Source organism: Sarcophilus harrisii, chromosome 2, assembly GCF_902635505.1.
Source record: "Sarcophilus harrisii chromosome 2, mSarHar1.11, whole genome shotgun sequence".
In the NCBI taxonomy this organism is placed as follows: Eukaryota; Metazoa; Chordata; class Mammalia; order Dasyuromorphia; family Dasyuridae; genus Sarcophilus; species Sarcophilus harrisii.
Genome location: NC_045427.1, coordinates 579,880,663 through 579,901,072, shown reverse-complemented (window position 1 = coordinate 579,901,072; position 20,410 = coordinate 579,880,663). Strand labels below are relative to the sequence as shown.

General features: G+C 32.8%; 1 protein-coding gene across 2 annotated transcripts in view; it reads left to right on the top strand.

Moving 5' to 3' along the window:
• NSMCE4A (NSE4 homolog A, SMC5-SMC6 complex component) overlaps window positions 1-20,410 on the top strand; it is a 22,319-nt gene extending 1,909 nt beyond the window's left edge. Inside the window, exons 2-11 of one of the 2 annotated variants that reach the window (XM_031955973.1) lie at window positions 1,297-1,377; window positions 3,873-4,003; window positions 10,287-10,438; window positions 12,868-12,967; window positions 14,203-14,293; window positions 14,551-14,645; window positions 16,280-16,328; window positions 18,330-18,421; window positions 18,877-18,956; window positions 20,242-20,410. In XM_031955973.1, coding sequence (XP_031811833.1) covers window positions 1,297-1,377; window positions 3,873-4,003; window positions 10,287-10,438; window positions 12,868-12,967; window positions 14,203-14,293; window positions 14,551-14,645; window positions 16,280-16,328; window positions 18,330-18,421; window positions 18,877-18,939 — 854 coding nt within the window. In that variant the 3' untranslated portion in view covers window positions 18,940-18,956; window positions 20,242-20,410. The remainder of the gene's footprint in view (window positions 1-1,296; window positions 1,378-3,872; window positions 4,004-10,286; window positions 10,439-12,867; window positions 12,968-14,202; window positions 14,294-14,550; window positions 14,646-16,279; window positions 16,329-18,329; window positions 18,422-18,876; window positions 18,957-20,241) is intronic. The other variant, XR_004232497.1, reaches the window with a different exon arrangement.

Sequence of the window (20,410 nt, the reverse complement as noted above, 5' to 3'; positions counted from 1 at the left end):
AGTTGCTATTCTGCATCAGGAAAGGAAGTTTCTTCATTGGAGAGTTGTTTACTCCAGTGAAATCACAGGTTTAAACCATATACCTTAAATGTTTTTGAGTTTTTTTTTTTTCTTTTAAGTATTCTTAAGTTTGAGTAAGAGTAAGTTTGTCCCCATTTTACATTTATAGAAACCATGGCTGAGAGTAAGTAACTTGATCAATATCACAAGGCTAATAAGTGCAAGACTATTCGGTTTAGAACTCAGTTCTTCTGGCTCCAGATGTAGTCCTATTAACCCTACTACATACAACCCATTCTGTGTAGGTTACTTGTATAAAGGGGGGATCATTAGGTGTAGAACAAACCAAAGGGTTGGCAAGGTAAAGGGGTAAGGATTCTAGGCTCTTTTAAAGCAATAAATGACCTTCATCCTTATGTTTCCCTTTCTCATGGTTAACATCTGAAAAGGTGGGGAGCAAGAGCAGGAGCAGGACCTTTGGAAATAGTTGCTGTTTGTTGGTGTTTTTTCTTCTTTAAAATAATAAAATGGTTCTCTCTGGGGGAGAGGGTTCTCGGGGAGGTTTTCTGGAGGCAGCTTTAGTTTCAGTTACAAGTAAATAATCACCCAAAATCGCAGCCAGCTGATAAAAGTTAAGATCTTTTATTGTGTCCTTCAATATAGCCCGGTTAGCTCAGAGGCCTATCTCTCTGCTTGGTTCCAAGAGCTCTTGCAGCTTTGCCCTTGGCTTCTGCCTCTGCTTTCTTCAGCCTCCAGCCAGCACCAAGGTGGAAGATGCAATGAATCTCTCTTGCCTCAAAGAGAGGGCTTGTGCGCTTCCTCCCAAGAGTGGTGCTCCTCTCCAACCCCAGTCAGTGTTCCAGAGTAAGTCTCTCCAGTGGCTCATTGGAGCTGTATTTATGCTGAATGTAAAAGGCTGACTCTGCCTTCTGGAGGCAGGGATTAAGGGAGGTGTGAAGTCAGATATCTCTTTCTAAACCCTGAAATCTCCCAAACATGTGAACTCCAATGAGTACTTCAATATCTCTTGCTTCTATGAGCACTCTAAAGGTGTGAACACAAGCATCGTTTCTATCAGTTGTACTTAGTACCTTGTTTCAAGTTCTGGCTCAAAATATCTCCTTCTAAGATCAAATCAATCATATTGAACCATGCTAAATTAGATAATTATTGTCTCTATCAACTCTAATGGCTTAACAGTTAGTAAAGATTCCAACAGCTGTTGATGTTGCATTTTATCAATGATGTATCTGTAAAAGTTTTGATTTTTTAAAAAATTATATATTTTTAAAATAGAACAACGAGAAGATATGTTGAGTTCAAAAAGCAACAAATTAACAGATGCCCTTGAACAAGCCAACCAGCTGTTTAACAGAGGTAAGTGGTATTTAAGAGTGCCTACTTTTAAATTTTAAAATATTTGGATAACTCAGATTGATAGGCAGTATAACTTGATTTAAATTAGTGAAATCTAATTTTTATCATGGAGAACTGTGTAAGGAAAGATTGGTTGTGTTTATTTTTCAGTATTGTTTTGTTTTGTATCTTTGTTGTTTTCTGCTTTCTCTTGGTTCCTGTTTTCTTTGCTCTTCTTCAGTTCTTACATTTCTTTTCAAGGTTTTATGGATTCTTCATAATCAGTCATCCCACTACTTTCCTGTCCCTTCAGCCATTCACCTAACGTTGATTATTTCTACTTTTTACTCTTTCTACTAGTATTATTGCTCAATAGCAGTTACTCAGTATATGTTTATTAATGGTAGTAATCATGATTGGATGGAGAGGGAAGATAATCAGATATATATTCGTTTCAGTGTGTTGAACTGTGGCCGCATTTAGGATTTTCTTAGCAAAGATACTGAGGTGGTTTGCCATTTCCTTCTCCAGGTTATTTTACAGTTGAGGAAAATGACTCATCCAGAGCCACAGCGCTAGGAAGTGTTTGAGGCCAGAATTGAACTCAGGAAAAGGAGACTTCTCAGCTCCAGGCCTGGCTCTCTATTCCCTACTTCATCTAGTTGCCATAATCAGAGATAACAAGATTTAATTAGGGTTCAGTGGCTGGAAAAATAATGATAACATTAACAGAAATAGGTAAAAAGGGAAAAGAATTTTGTGTTGATAAAGAGATAAGAGTTCTGTTTTACAAAACCAATTCAGACAAGATTAGGAGGGAAGCAGAAAACTGGGAAAAAATTTTTTACATCCAAGGGTTCTGATAAAGTCCTCATTTCTAAAATATATAGAGAATTGATTCAAATTTATAAGACTATACCATTCTCCAGATGATAAATGGTCAAAGAATATGAATGATTTTTAGATGAAGAAATTTAAGAAATTAAAAATTTTTAAAAATTCTAGGTATATGAAAAAATGTTCTAAATCACTATTCATCAGAGAAATACAAATTAAGACAAGTCTGAGGTACCACTACACATATATCAGATTGGCTAAGATGACAGGAAAAGACAATGATAAATGTTGGAGGGGATGTTGTAAAAGTAAGACGCTAATACATTGTTAACTTGTGGACTTGTGAACTAATCCAACCATTCTGGAGAGCAATATAGAACTATGCTCAAAGGGCTATCCAACTGTGTATTCCCTTTAATCCAGCAGAGTGTCTACTGGGCCTGTATCCCAAAGACATCATAAAAGAGGAAAAAGGACCCACATGTGCAAAAATGCTTATAATAGCTCTTTTTATAATGGCAAGGAACTGGAAACTGAGTGGATTATCATCAGTTGGAGAATGGCTGAATAAGTTATGGCATATGAATGTTATGGAATGTTATTGTTCTATAAGAAATATCAGCAGGATGATTTCAGAGAGGCCTGATGAGACTTATATGAACTGATGCTAAGTGAAATGAACAGAACCAAGAGAACACTGTACACGGAAACAAGATTATGTGATGATCTATTCTGAAGGACGTGGTTTCTTTTTTCAACAATTTCAATAGACTTGTGATGGAGAGAGCCATCTGCATCTAAAGAGAGGACTATGGGGACTGAATGTGAATCATAACAGTATTTTCACCTTTTTTGTTTGCTTGCTTTCTGTTTTCTTTTCCTTTTTTTCCTGTTTTCATTTGATTTTTCTTGTGCAGCATGATAATTGTGGAAATACGTATAAAAGAATTGAATATATATTTATATATTGGGGGATGTGAAAGGAAAAGAGGAAGAAAAAAATTTGGACATAAGGTTTTACAAGGGTGAATGTTGAAAACTGTTTTTGCATATATTTTGAAAATAAACTATTTTTTTAAAAAAAAGTTTAGTAAATTCACTTTAAATTAAAAGGTTGAATATCTGTTCTGTGTAAGACAGTATATGAAATTATAGATATGTAGAGAGAAAGATTAAAGAGGCCCCATTAAAGAGTTTAAACACCATGTGCATAAGTAAATAGAAAGTAATTTAAAAGGTCACAGAGTACAGTGAAAAGGAACACTGGCTCTAGACATAAAAACCTGGGTTCAGATCCCACTTTTGACACGTATTACCTATGTGACATTAGGCTCAAGGCGTCAGCTTCCTCAGGCATAAACTGAGAGGCTAGACTAGGTTTTTTCTAGTTTAGAAAGAACACTAATGTCTAGCGGAATCAAATGAGGCATCATGAAGGAAATGGCCCTTGGGTTGAGCCTTAGAGAAAGGATTCCAAAAGATAAAAATGAAAAGGGACCATGTTGCAGACATAGCTTTAAAGGTGGAACATCCCTTTAGGAGAAGGATGATATTTAGTTGTGGGAATAGCATTTTTTAAGTGAAAATGTCAAGCAATTCATTAGTTGCAGGAATAATCTCATGATTAATATACTGAATTGTTCTATTTTATCTTGATATTTTTCTTCTTTTTTGAACAGTGTCCCAAGCAAGAGAAGCAGCCCTCGATGCTCAGTTTCTTGTTCTGGCTTCAGACTTGGGTAAAGAAAAAGCAAATCAGTTGCATTCTGATATGACCTTATTTGATCCAACATCATATGCTGAAGATTTAGTAAGTTCAAAGCCACTGAATTTTAGGAACTCCTGTTTACCAGATTTTGAAAAAGTTTTTAAATGGCCTTCTGCCTCAGACTTATGTGTTAATACTCCATTTCCCTTGTGTTGGAATCAAACATGGAGCTAGTAAATAGGTTTAAAATAATGACTTGGATATTAGATATTTACTATAATCATAGAAGTGTATAGTTTTACCATAATGTTTGATTGCTACGGGAGAGTGTTTGGTTTAGAGTCAGAGTGAGAAACGCACACAAAATTCTCTCTCTCTTTTTTTTTTTTAAATAATTATAACTTTTTATTGACAGAACCCATGCCTGGGTAATTTTTTACAACATTATCCCTTGCACTCACTTCTGTTCTGAATCTTCCCCTCCCTCCCTCCACCCCCTCCCCCAGATGGCAAGCAGACCTATACATGTTAAATATCCTAGATACAATATATGTGTGCAGAACTGAACAGTTCTCTTGTTGCACAGGAAGAATTGGATTCAGAGGGTAAAAATAACCCGGGGAGAAAAGCAAAAAAAAAAAAAAAAAAAAAAAAGTTTATATTCATTTCCCAGTGTTCCTTCTCTGGATGTAGCTGCTTCTGTCCATCATTAATCAATTGGAACTGATTTAGATCTTCTCTTTGTGGAAGAAATCCACTTCTGTCAGAATACATCCTCTTACAGTGTCATTGTTGAAGTATATAATGATCTCCTGGTTCTGCTCATTTCACTTAGCATCAGTTCATGTAGGTCTCTCCAAGCCTCTCTGTATTCATCCTGCTGGTCATTTCTTACAGAACAATAATGTTCCATAACATTCATATACCACAATTCTCCAATTAATGGGCATCCACTCAGTTTCCAGCTTCTAGCCACTACAAACAGGCACATATAGGTCCCTTTGCCTTCTTTAGTATCTCTTTGGGGTATAAGCCCAGTAGTAGTACTGCTGGATCAAAGGGTATGCACAGTTCGATAATTTTTTGAGCATAGTTCCAAATTGCTCTCCAGAATGGTTGGATCTGTTCACAACTCCACCAACAATGCATCAGTGTCCCAGTTTTCCCACATCCCCTCCAACATTCTGCACTGTCACTCTAGAACCTAAAAGGCACTTCATGGTATTGAAGACAGGATTTCATGGAATTGAAGACTTTTATGTTTTTTTGTTTCATAAATTTCCATAACTAAAAAATTACTGCTAAAGAGCCAACCTGCTTTTTTACTGAGCTGGATTGGTCCTCAGAAAAGTGCATACACATTCTGTTGCTAAGACTGATCTTGAAGCCTTTCCCCATATATTAAACCAACAAGAGCTTACATCCTTTTGGCATACCTTTTGAGAGCCCAGGAATACCTCTATACCACAATGAAGCAAGACTAGTTTTTTGAGAAATATTCTGATGATACATAGTGAATAATTGATTAGATATATTGCTGGTACTCTAAATATGAATTCCTTGTCTGATGACCTATAAGTGAACATACTAGTGGAAGAACTGCATAGTATAATTCTTGATATACTTGGTGTAAATGAAAATAGAAGACAAAATGAAATTATAACTAAAGGGAACAATGGCTCACAACTTCTTGAAGAGAGGTAAATAAAGGATTCAGTTTTATTGTGCATTCTAAAACAAGAAATTCCCATTAGACCATTCATTGGTCATTACATATAATAATGTTGTGATAATTATTTGTACAAAGAATACCGTGAAAATTATTACATATCATGCATAGACATTTGTTGCACAGGATAAAGAGGTGAGAAATTATCTAAAGGATTAGATTTAATTTTGAAGGTCTTAACATATATTTGAATATTTAGCAAAACACAAATATCATGGTAGAAATAGGTCAAGAGGATGAAAAATGCTGGAAAATAAGATCTGAAATAACCCAGTCAGTCGATAAACACAGAGTGCTCACAATCCATGCACGTTAAGCACTGGGATCACAAAAATAAGCAAAAAGAAAGAGTCTTTGCCTCCAAGGAGCTTCCAAGGGAGTTTTAATAATCAGGAAACTATGTATCATTGATGTGGGAGTAACTTGAATCGGCTGTTTTGGGTTAGTCACATCACCAGTTTGTTAAAGCGAATATCAAAATGAATACAAGATGAAAACAAATTGGAATGTTACTTAACAGTTCCCACTTTAAAGTTGGTGAAAAACAAATGAAAAAACAAACCCATGGAAAGGACTCTTGTTGCAATTTCATACAAAAATTTAACCATTGTAAATGAATTGCCAAAACAAAGAGACCAAAAATAAACTAGAAAGTGCCTCAGTGTAAGAGATATACAAAAGCTAAGGAAAACAGTGGATTATGATGGGAACTTCTTTGTTCAGTGGCATTTGATAAATATTCCCTCTTTAAAAAGTAGTGCATAGTAAAACCAGTTTAAAGGGAGCTTTATTGGAATGAAGCAATCTTATAAGCAGAGTCATCCTGAAGGCAGCAGCAAAGCAGACTACAGATTTGTCAAAGTTATTATACCAAGCTTTTGCCATCATCAAGAAGAGAAGGCTGCCTCACTGTGTGTTATGTCACAGGGTCCTCAGAGAGAAAGGTAGAATGGGCTCTGACAGAAAGAAGGTGGCTAAAATTGCTGGACCAAGTGAGTGTGCATAGTCTGTGCTGGAGCAGATGTCTTTTGGAGGCCAGTGAGGGAGCCCTCTCGTGGAAAAGGGAAACCCACCAAAGGGGTCGAAAAAAGGCAGCCATAACAAAACTGTCTTTTGGGTCAGAGGACCCAGATGCAAATCCTAGCTCTTCTACATCTTATTATCTGGCCAATGCTGGAAATGTATGCTGCTTCAGTTCTTCTGAGGTTTGGAGTTTCATTATTATTATTGTTATTAGGATAACTCTCTTCATGGATGAAAATCATTAACAAGTATAAATTAACAAATATTTATTAAATTTTTAAGGATTTTTTTTCTAATTTAAGTAATCTTTAAATTTTGTTATTATTGTCACTGGCCTTATTAAAAATGGCCACTTGCATCTATGGCTCTTCCAACAATACCATAATCTCTAGTCTGAGGACATAAAGTATTAACTTTATATGTCTAGAGCAATCAAAAAAGTCTTCTGCATGTGTTAAATACTTAGAAATTGATTTGAATTTGAACTAATAAAATTTTGTGGCTTATTTCTAAATATTTATTAAATTACAGTATTTGGCATTTTACAAGAACAAAGATATAGCAAACTTCTGTAGTCAAGGAGAATGCCTTTAGGAACAAGTGGTTGTGAAATACAACATTATATTATATACAGCAATATAACATTATATATTAGGTACAAGTACATGAATTTCCAGGGGAAAATATTGGATGTGTCACAGTAGATTTTCTGAAGGGGGTGGCACTTGAGCTGAGGTTTAAAAGAAGTTAGAAAGTCTAGAGAGAGGCAAAAATAACAGTTCATTCTGCTTATGGGGATAATGTTTGCAGATGTACATTAGTAGGAACTGGAGTGTTGATAGGTAACAATAAGTAAACTAATGTTCCAGTCAGTAGGGAAAAGGCTAGTTAAGTAGTAAGAGGTTGAATATGTAATTAATAGCCAACTTGAGTGTAATGTTTAAATTTTGCAAATACTTTATATATCATGTTCTGTATAGTTTTAGTGCTGTTTTAAATTTAACTTCAAAAAATATAAATGCAACAAACTTAGAAAAAAAATCATTAAAATTTTTAAAAGTTTTAACAAGGTGGGGCACCCTTTCATTATGCACTGTGTGTGCCCAGTTTTGGGATGACTTCCTCAGCTTGTTGGATAGAGTCCTCTTGCTTTGGTTACCTCAGCCATCTTTTTTTTGAGGGTCATATCAGAGCTGTTATATATGCATAAATAACTCATCCTTGATAGTAAGTATTAAGACTAGAATTGCAAATGCAGTCTTTTTACTGAGCAGCAGCAGATGAATGTTTTTATAAAATTTGAAAATCAATTAGAGTGATATATGATCACAAGATGATTGATCAAGAGGATGATTTCAGAGAAGCCTGGAGAGACTTACATGAACTGATGCTAAGTGAAATGAGCAGAACCAGGAGATCATCATACATGGCCACAAGAAGACTATACAACAATCAATTCTGATGGATGTGGCTCTCTTCAATAATGAGATGGTTCAAACCAATTCCAATTTTTCAGTAATGAAGGGAGCCATTTACACTCAGAGAGAGGACTGTGGGAACTGAGTGTAGACCACAGAGCACTTTCACTCTTTCTGTATTTTTTTGCTTGCATTTTGTTTTCCTTCTCAGGTTTTTTTCTTTCTAGATCCAATTTTTCCTGTGCAGCAAGATAACTGTATAAATATGTATACATATATTGGATTTAACATATAACATGTATTGAACTACCTGCCATCTAGGGGAGAAGGTGGGGAGAAGGAAGGGAAAATTTGGAAAGAAGGTTTTGCAAGGGTCAATGTTGAAAAAATTACCCATGCATATGTTTTGTAAATAAAAAGTTATAATAAAAATAAATTTATTACTTAAAAAAAATAGGTACAACAGCTTTTAGTGTTCTCATTTTACAGAGATAATACAATTGAAGTTCAGCAAGCATAAGTGACTGGCTTATCATATGGCTCGTGTTAGTAGGCAGCTTTATCTTCCTATTTCCCAAGTCCAAAAAAGATCAAATGGATAAGATCCCTAAGGAAATAGAAAAATGTGATAAAGTAGAAAAGTGACTTAGGCAAGGAGACTAGAAGAGTGGAGATGTTGAGTATAAAGTACTAGAGATCTTGATGAAGATGAATTTGGGATAATTTATACCTTGTTAATCCTGGATTCATTGAGACATAGAGATTGATAGATGAGTCTTAGACATGATGATTTAATTAGAAGGTACATATTTTACAGGACCTGAAGTTGTTCAAAGTGGTGGGCAGACGGAAGATTTGGAAGTAATGATGGGGAGTAATGAGTATAATCAACTTTTCTTACTAGTCCTGTGTATCCCAGATATTAGAGAAATCTTCCAAGTGTTGTAAAAGGTGGTAAAGAATGTAGTTTTAGTTATTGTCAAAAGATGATGGAGGTGAAGAATGAAAAGCCATGATAGAATAGGGATCCTAGATGTCACAGTGAATATGGTGAACCAAGTAGTGAAGAACCTTTGAAAAGTTAACATTAAACTAGATTGTGATTGGGAATTTTAGTCTGGGCAGATTGTGATTTGGAGGCCCAGGGATTTGAGGAGCAGCAAGTAGGAATTAAACAGCCATAAGGTGACCTCAAGGCTCTGGTTCTATATCCCAAATATTTTGAACCTTTTTTTGATAGCATCTAAAAATTTAAATAATGTCCTTTCATGATCTTTATTCAAATGTAATGGGACGTTTCTAGTTTTCTTGTATTATTAGCAAAGAATTGATGATGACTTTACATGTAGGGCAAAAATTGATCATATATCTATATTTTGACTTTGACACCATTTTCAATTCTATTGCATTTAATGTCCGTTCTTTTCAGTTATGCTGAATTATATACAATTACATACAATTCTCCAAGGCACAGGAACCAGATCTTAAAATTTTCATCTCCTCCTCAGTACTTAGTAACATGGTGCATGCTTTTCAGTTAATATTGTTTAATCAATCTGTTTATTTCAAGAGTTCTGTTTTAATAAAATTTGGGTAATGAATAGTATAATGTGGATAGTTATGTTTTTAAGGATTTTTTTTTCTAATTTAAGTAATCTTTAAATTTTGTTATTATTGTATCACTGGCCTTATTAAAAATGGCCACTTGCATCTATGGCTCTTCCAACAATACCATAATCTCTGGTCTGAGGACATAAAGTATTAACTTTATATGTTTAGAGCAATCAAAAAAGTCTTCTGCATGTGTCAAATAGTTAGAAATTGATTTGAATTTGAACTAATAAAATTTTGTGGCTTATTTCCAAAAGTGAACTGTTTGTAGACATGTACAGGAACATCTAGTACACATTATGGTGCTGAGAAATAGCACTTAAGATGCTAAAGATTTAAACCATTATCCTGGCATACCAAAAGTTCATAACTTAGCTAAATAATTTTTCTTTAAGTTCAAGATGCAAATGTTTCTTATATGGAACATACAATTTATTTTGTGACTATTCATAAATTTAACTTCTACGTTGTAGCTGTGTGTAGCCCTGAGATATAATGTAGTTTTTTTTTTTTTGGCCATTTAAATGGGAGACTTAGGAATGTATTTCATCTAGTAAATCATGAAATTTAGCTAAATTAAGATTTTTTTATCCTATCATTTCAGCTTAAGTATATGGGCCTAAATCGGCTTGAAGTACAAGAAAGCGATAGTGAGGAAGAACCACTTCATATTGGATTTTTACCTGAAGATTCCTGGCTCCGAGTGGGAATAATATCAGTAAAATTCTTAAAATGGGCTCCAACATTCCATTTTTTGTAAGTTTATTTGGGGCATGGCATGGCAGAAGGGTTGATATCTGACAAGTTCTCTGTTTTAGAGATAACTAAATAAAGCACCTAAAAATGTTTTTTTCACTTAACAAGAATGTATTTTCTTTCTTGCAACTCCCCTTTTCCCAAAATGAACAAGAAAAAAAATTGGAAAATCTTTATAACAAGTATGCATAGTCAAGCAAAGCAAATTCCTTCATTGGCCATGTCCAAATATGTGTGTCTCATCCTCCATCCTTGTCACCTCTCAGTCAAGAGGTGGGTAGTATGCTTTGTCTGGAGTCCCCTGGAATTTTGTCATTGCATTGGTAAGAGATCATGTCTTTTAACTTTAAGAAAAACGTTGCATTTTTTTCTAGTTCTCACTTTACCATGCATATTATATATCCATTCTCCCAGATTTGGGGGAAAACCCTCCATTTTTTCATTTCTTATGACAATAAGAATAATTTACATTCTATGATTTATTTAGTGTCTTCAATACATGGTCATTTTCTTAGTTTCTACTTTTTTGCTACTATATCAAAAGAGCTATTATATATTTTTTGCATGTGTAGGTCTTTTTAAAATTTCTTTCATATTTTTGGGATTTAAAGCTAAGTGGTCAATATGCATTATGTAATGACTTTTTATACCAATTCACAGCTGTACCAAAAGTGCATTAGTTTATCTCTTTTCCCCAACCTCTTTAACAATTGTCATTTTCTTTTTTTTGGTCAACTTTATCAGGCTGATGAGTATGATACATCAGAGTTGTTATAATTGCATTTCTCTAATTAATAACGATTTGGAGTATTTATTCATGTGATTGCTTGGATTTTTTCCTTTGAAAGCTGCCTGTTCATATCCTTTGATTATCAATTGAGGAATATGTTTTGTTCTTATAAATTTGAGCCAATTCTTTTTATATCTTGGATATAAGACCTTTATCAGATAAACTTGATGCAGAATTTTTTTTCTAATTTGTTTTTCCTTGTCTTTTTAATGGCATTTTGTTTTGTGTAAAACCTTTTAAATTGTATATAAGCAAAATTGTCCATTTTTTTGAGCAGACCTATACTGTTTGAGTTATTGACATGAGTCCACATAGTTAGTTTGTGCTCCTATGGTCCATTTTATCCTTAAATCCTCTCTATCTCTTGTTTGATCATGAAATCTTTTGCTGTTCATAGATCCCAAATGTAATTTCTCCTAACTTCAGGGCTCGTGCTCTATCTGCTGTGCCATTTTGCTGCTACCCAGACACAATGTCTTCTCTGTTTGTCTAATTCCCTCTCCTCCTACCCTTTTCCTTATTTTGCTCAAGATTCTCAACTTCTTGTTCCTCGAGATTAATTTCCTAATTATTTTTCTAACTCTAAAATCATTTTGGTAATTGAATTTAGATTTAATTTAAATATTTAAATTTAGATGTAATTTAACTTAAATATAAAAACACCGAATTTAATTTAAATTTAGGAAGTATTGTCGTTTTAATTATATTAATTTTCTCTAAATATTTAGGTCTCAATATGTTCATAAGTTATGTTTTATAGTTTATTACTCCCTATGTACATCTTAATAGATTTCTAAATATTTTATAAATTCTGTAGTTACTTTGAATTAAATTTTTGTTTTCCCACTGGGTTCTTTCAATTTTAAACAGGAATGCCCATGATTTAAGTGTTTGTTTCATAACTTGTGACTTGAATTTGTTTAGTTAATTTTTTGGTTTGATTATTCTAGAAAAACCCTCATTGGTTTATGTTTATTACTTCCCTTTCTTTTATTGCTATAGCTGTAATTCCTAGCACATTGTTAAATTTTAGCACTGATATTAGGGATCTTTGCTTTAATCTCTGATCTTATTGAGAAAGCCTCTAACTTTTTTACTTTGTTTTATGTTTGTTTTGTTTACTTTATATTTGTTTTTGGTTTTCTATATATGTTACTTATCAAATTAAAGAATGGACCATTTATTCTTATGAGTTCTAGTATTTTTAACAGAAAATTGGAAAGCTTTCCAGCCAAGTATTAAGTATAGACATATATTTCATGTAACATGCCAAAATTTTTGGATTTTTTTTCAAAAATCTTTTAGAATAATCATATAATTTTAATTTTAATTTTTGTTACTAAATGTAGTTTATTTTGTTTATAGTTTTCTTAATATTCAACCAGTCCCATATTGTGAGTATAGCTCCAAACTGGTCATGTCATTCAATAATATAGAGACTCTTATTAACATGTCTTTGCATATTTGCTTATTTTTAATCAAACATTTTTCATATCATTGTTCATTAGGTAACGACCTATAATTTTCTTTCTTGATTCTGTCTCTCCCTGATTTAGATAAATGTTGAGCAGGAGTAACTTAATTACTTTGGTATACTAGCTTGCTTGAACAAATAATTTTTTTTCCTCATTCTAATTAGGTTTGGTTCATTCAAGACTGATCCTCCTGTGCCAAAGCAACGTAATGAACGTCAGAGAAAAAAAGATAAGATAGAAGAAGAAAGGGCCATGCCTGATGAGGTTTATTATTAACTTATTATAATAATTAATTATTAATGACTTATTGCAGTCATTAGTGTTTTTATATTTAGATAAAAGTCAGCCATTTTTGTATGTTTCCAAGACATCATGTATAGGAAGAAGATCATAAGATATGAAAATGGGCTGTATTTTTTGAACTGTTTTTCTTATCATTTTCTATCACTTATATTTTGATCCTTATTTTTTAATGGGATTTTGTTTTGATTAATTTTGTAATTCAGTTATTGGTTTTTATAACCATTCTAAGAATTGTTTTTGTTAATTTTATTGTTTTCTTCTGTTAATAGTAGGGATGATTTTTTTTCAAATCTGATTATTAGAAATGGAAACCTTACATTTATTCCTTTTAAATATAATATTTATGGTATTTGACAAATTTATGCTTGGATATCATCCTTACTGTCACCTGGTAAAAAGTGGTTTGTAGTTGAACAGTAGATAATCATAGTATCTCACATTTGCAAGGATCCTCAGAAATAACAGTCCAAACCTGTACCTGGATAGGAATCTCTTCTACAATATCGATTTGAGTGTCTGGTCCCTATTTGAAAACTTTCCATGATAGAATATTGCTTTCTAAGACAACTTACTCCACTTTGTGACAATTTTTAATTATTAGGAAGGGGTTTTTGTTTTTTGTTTTTAATAAAATTTGCCTTTACACTTTCTTCTGATAGCTCCTACATATACTCTTTGGAACTAAACATAAGAAATCTAGTTAACCTTCTGTTTGGCATTTATTTCTAACATTTGAAGACAGTTAATATGTGCCACCTAAGTGTTCTTTTCTCTGGGCTAATTAGCTTCACTACCTTCAAGTTACCCATATGTTCCGTGGTTCCTGTGCACTCACCAACTTGGTTTTCCCTTTTTACACTTCATTATGTCAGTAGTGCTCCTCAGATGTGGTACCAAAATCTAGAATTAATACTTGAGAGGTGGTCTCATCTGGGTAGTGTACAATAAAATCACAATATGTCTTTTTTTGTATATAATGTTCCTGTTAATGAAACTTAAGATCCCATTAGTGTTTTTGGTTTTCCATATCCTAATAATATTTGGTCATTTGAACTGGTAGTTCACCAAAACCCCAGGCTTTTCATAGAAGTTTGATCAGTATGAATCGCCACACAAGGGGCTCAACTTGTTTCTAGTAAAATTTTTCTGTTTAATTGTGAAGATGAACATTCACATTAACTTCTTGTACTTTCCAGTTGAAAAAAATGGAAGAGTCACAACAAGAGGCTACAGAAAAAGAGGTAGAAAGGATCTTGGGATTACTGCAGACTTATTTTAGAGAAGAGCGTGAGTGTGATTTTAACTTGTAACTTGAATTCAGGATGCATTTAGAAAGTAGTTAATAAATTTTGTATGAAATGATTAGTAATTTTCTTTTAAAAGCCATTTTTTTATCTTAAACATCTATTTAAAACTTGTTTTAAAGTATTTTTATAAAAAATTATTTGCCATCTTTCAGTTAATACCACTTCCCCTTTTAAGGGAATGTTGTGCTAACTTTGGTGAAGAGTAACTTTTTCTTTTCTGTTTTCCTATATTTATAGCTGAGACTCCTATATCCTTCTTTGACTTTGTGATTGATCCAAATTCTTTTGCCCGAACTGTGGAAAATATTTTCCATGTTTCCTTCATTATAAGGGTAAGGCTTAATTACAAAATTTTCAACTTTTTTTTTTTAATTAAAAGAGCTACAAATAACATATACAAGAATTATTAAAGCTTGTTTTGCAAAAACCCTTATTGTTGCTGGGCATTTAAAAAGACATATTTATATGTAAATAGGCAGAAGTAACCCAGATATGTACTGATTGATGTTCTCTGTAACACTGGTTTTGTCATTGTCAAAACAGAAATTATTTGAAATAAATTAGTGTCATGAGTTTGCTACTTTGAAAGTATAAAAAGGTATTTTGAAACATCAGAATTAGATATAGCTAGTCATTAAACCAATGTCAAGACATTTTCCTTAAAAAGATGTAGACTAAATCTAAATTTCTCATAGAAATTGCGTAAGTAAGGAGATAGATTTCTGATTGGTAGCATTGTGTCCACTTTCAAATAGAAAACATAGTATTACATATATAAACGTACTTATATACCATATATATAATCACTTGATTTATATTTACTTTATGCCACTACAAAGATTTCTGGATATCAGAATTATAGATTCATGAATGAAAGGGGAAAAAAAAAACATTTTTAGGCATTTCCCATATTATCAAGAACTGTACTAAGTGTTGGGGATACAAAGACAAAAGACTAGATAGTCTCTGCTTCTAAGAAACCTGGAACTCCACTTGGGGGAAAAAACACATAAAAGCAAGTTCAGCCATGGAGTGAATGGGAAAAAACAGAAATCCTAAAGGGGTCCCCAGTGTTCCCACCCACATGAATCCTAGAGTTGATAAAGATTAATGAGATCCATGTGTATGTTGCCTCTTACAAGTATTAAAAGTAACTTGTCTCCAAAGAAGACAACCAAAAAGGACATCCCCCTTATATCTCACTCCTTACACTAATAGAATATTCATAGAATGTGGACCATTTGATATGTTTTCAAACTTTTTCAATGTATTAATCAGTTTTTCTGTGGGAGAGAGGGTTTTATCATTTTTAAAAAATATTCTTTTATTTTTTAAATTTTTTATTTAATTATTTTATTTATTAATTTATATGTACTTTATATTATTTATTATTTTGTTTAATTAAGAAATTTTAAAAAAAATATTCTTTTTAGACAAGTTCTCTCCTTGGGAAGGAGAAGGGAGGATGATAATGGGATACATTTTCATCAAAGATACCAATAAGTATATTTTGTAAAGTCATAAGATGAGTATAATTTGCAGAGCACTGGTGTTACAATGGACAAAACATTGGCTCTTGAGTCAGATCCTGTTTTCTTGCTTGAAGACTTAATGATAGGCCTCTACTTTTGAAGGCAGGCTTCCCCATTACTGGACAGCTTTAAAGTTAATTATACTCATAGTGTAAAGCTGGATTCCTGACCTGCCTAACACATGACTGAAGTGGCTGAGTTAGACTTGACGTAGATTTGTATATTTAGGTCCTCTGTAGTGCAGAATACCAATATTTATATAACTGGCGATAGTACTACAGGGAAACTAAGGAAAATCATGCTTCCAACCATTATTCATACTGTTACCTTTTCAAATGCCATATTGCTACCATTTGAGAGACATGCATTGAAAATGTGGTGCTTTCTCATCTTAATAACAGGTGGTAAAATTATGTATTACATTTATATTTTAGGATGGTTTTGCAAGAATAAGACTTGACCAAGATAAACTGCCAATAATAGGTAATGGTTCTATTCAAAAATTTTAGTTTATGGAGACTTGGTCTTTTTAATTAAAGATGATGAATTTTATTTTGCTAAAATTTCATTGCAAGGTTTACATTTTTTTCATCATTGCATAATGCCTAACAGTTGAAAACTGAAAAATATAAGGTTAGTTTAAAATAATAAACATAATTTATAGATAAAATACCTTGTCATATTAGTATTATACTGTCTTTATGATACAAGAGAAAAAAATAACTGAATAGGGCCTTGGGCCTAGAGTTAGGATGACCTGAATTCAAATCCAACCTCAACATTTACAGGCTCTATGACTAAACAAGTTACTTAACTTTTGTCTGCCTCAGTTTTCTCAACTGTAAAATGGAGATAATAAAATAGAGGAGAACCTATCTCTCAAGGCAATTGTGAAAATCAAATGAGATAATATTTGTAGGAAAAAAAAAACTGCTTAGCACAATGCCTGGCAACATATAGACTGTATGTATTTAAATGTTTATTCCCTTCCTCTAAAAGATGATAAAATTTCCTTAAAATGCTTAATTTTTAATTTTCTTCCTTTTTCTCTGTTCCTTGTTTTTATCGGCACCTTTTCCTTCAACCCTTTATTATACTACTTTGGGACTTATTTGTCATTCCTCTGCTCTTTTATATTTTCATTCTCAAATTTGCAGTTGCTTATAAGATATCATCACCCAAAACTTAGCTTGTTGAAAACTGAACCAGTAATCATTTTGCCCTAAATAACCACTATTTCCACATTTTCCTTTTGTTTTTAGTCAAACTGTAGTTATCCAAATTCTTAATGCACAAAAAACATTGGCATGTATTTTCCCTAGCCCTCTAATTCTCCCTTACATCTTAATTTGATTGTCACAAAGTCCTGTCTTTTCTTTCCCCACAATTTCTCTTCAGTGAGGTTGGGTGAAGCCCAACCTTGCAGGAATGCTTTTAGTCCAAATTTTTTTTTTACCTCTAACTTTCACTGGTATAAGTGCCTAATCCACTTGATCTTCCTTTAATCTCTCTCTCCTTCTGCAAACTTCTTTATATTTAAGTTTTCATCATGTCTTTTTATTACTTAAGCCATAATAGTTTTTCCATTATCTATCACACATCAAGAAACTTCCTGACTTAATAAATCGGTACATTAAATAGCATGTTTCCTTTTTACTTATTCTCTGATTACTACCCAAAATTGTTCTTTTGTTCTATCCTGGCCAGTTTATTTGGCCCATCCCTTTAAGCATTTTTAGTAACTTTCAGATTCATAGCTTTGCTTAAACCATTTTCTTCACTTAGAATTCACACTTTTTTCTATTAATCCATATCTATTATTTCCTATAATATGTAACTCCAAACCCATGTCACTCAAGAAAGGTAAACTTGACCACTCTTGCTCTATTTTGTTTTCTTTAAACTTTCACACATACATATATGTCTCATAATATATGTGTAACTTATATACTGTTTTGAAATTTCCCTCATTTTAGTCAACTATATTATAAATTCCTCAACATTAATGATAGTTCTCTCCTTCCTTAATTTCACTCAAAATGCTTTTGTATTGCCACACATTCACACATGTTGTTTATAAAGGAAAAAATAATTATTATATTTTTTCCTCTACAAATATCAATACCCAATTATTGTTGAAAATAAAAGCAGGCAAATTCATGTTGTTATAGGGGTAACAAAAGAGGGATGTCACACAGCCAATGTCTGAGGTCACATTTGAACTCAGGTTTTCCTGAGACCAAGGTTAATTGTCTATCCATTGCACCATCTAGCTCCCCAATCTCCACTGTTGCAGTAAATTGAGACTATGTTGACATGTCACATGCCATTAGATTGGATTGTTAAATTAAGTACATTTTAAATTGAACAAAGTGGCATGTAAGTACTTAATTCAATAACAAATGCCTTTAAAGGTTATAATTCTGTTATTGTTGAAATACTCTTCTGATTTAATCACTTTTGGAAATGTTCTCTTTCTAACAGAGCCTATTACCCAAGGTAATGAGGAAAGTGAACAACAAAATACCCAAATCAGACACCAAGATGTTATATCACTGAGTTACCAAGACTGGAAGGTAAAGCTTCAGTTTATAAAACCTTGACTTTTTTTTTTCCAGTTTTTTCCTCAATAGTACTTTCCCCCCAATTATATGTAAGCATAGTTTTGAACATTCAAATTTATAATATTTTTGAGTTCCAAATTTTTATCCCTCTCTCCCTTACCTCCTTCCTTTTCCAAGACAGCAAGCAATCTGATATAGGTTATACATGTATAGTAGTCCCATTGTGAAAGAAAAATCAGAACAAAAGGGAAAAACCATGAGCAACATCCCCCCTTCCCCCCCAAAAAAAGAACAAAATGAAAATAGTATGCTTCTATTTGCATTTAGTCTCTGTAGTGCTTTCTCTGGATGTGGATGGCATCCATCCCATCTTAAATCTTGACTTTTTATATTTGAGTTGAATGGCATTTTCTTTAATGTTTTTTCTTTTTCTTTTCTTTTCTTTTTTTTTTTTTTTTTTTTGCTAGGACCTTGTGAGAACTTTTGAAATTTCACAGCCTATGATCTCTCCTCCATGCTGTAGCAAGTAAAATCCAAATTTCTTAAGGTATGATTCCATATTTCTTCTATGACCTATACCATTGAGGTCATTGGCTTGGTCTTTTGTACTTTTATATTCCTGTAGTTGAATGTGTGTCTCCCTCGGTTTCTTCATCTTGTTGACTTTAGGCTGCTGGCAGGACTAACATGATCAGCTAGCAAAGTTTATGCTTTGGTGATTCTGACAGAGAAAATTGTATTCATGTTTAAAACAGGTAAAGCAGGACTTTTTGAAGGAATACCAAGATATTGAACCTTCCCACAATTTTGATTCTTTTTACTATCTTTTATATAGGGGAAATTTTAAAAAGGTAAAAATTAGGAATGATAGACTTTGGTTACAGTTCTAAACATTCCTTTTATCTTCCCCAGTTTCCCTCTCTGATGCCTGATTGTTACTTTCAGATCTTTAAAAATTAATCCTTATTTTGATGTTATATTTATTTTTCATTAATGGTAACGTTGGAAGTTGTTGAGAGATAATTTATACATATCTAGTTACAATGAATTATATTTGCAAAAAGAATTAAGTTTCTCATATATTTTTCAGATTAAAATTTTTCTGGAATGAAATCAGTTGCTAAATTGTTTATGAAAAGCTTTTCATTTGTCAATTATTGTGCAATTTAGATTCTCAAGCTTAGTAATATTTAGGAATGGGTGAAATCACATTTTTATTGAAGCAAATTTGCCATTAATTGTTGACCATTCTATTTATTACTAAAATATAATTTAACTTAATATTTTTACTTCTAGATCTTGTCAGAATATTGTTTTTCATATCTACAATTTTTAATCAAACATATAGACACTCCCCCCCTCCCTCTCTCCCCACCTCAGTTATCCTGCTAAGTATCTGCCAGTAACTGTGCGAATAGCACCAAAAATTTGGAGGGAGGGCCCTGAGGGATCTCTGTGTGACACTAACAATTTCACTTGAGTAAATGGATGCTAGGACCCCTGTCTTTTCCTAGCTCTTTATGAGGGATGCTATCTAGTCAGCAGCCAGGAAATGATTAGGAAAGCATTCAAGTGGATGAGAAGAAAGCCCGTTCTGAAAAAGAACAACACTTAGTATATCATAAAAATTGCTATCATCAGTGTGGCTAATTAAGTGGAATTACCTTTGCATAATTCTTCAAGTTTTTATGTGTAACTGTTTTCCTGCCACAAGGCTATCATTGGAATTTTTGTATTAAAATGAAAGGAATAGGATCTTTGGCAAGTGATTTAACTTGGCTTTTAAATGGATTTCTTTGAATTTTTGTTGATTGATTATCCCTTATTTTTAGGTGTTCCAAATGAAAACTGGCAACTCAGATGGAAAGAACATATCATTTATTGTATTATGAAACGTGTTTTCCAGAGAATCAGATGTTGAGACTTTTTGTTTACATGTATTTTATTTTATTATGAAGCTGCCTTGTTTTCATATGATTAAAGAAATTCACTGCCATAGTA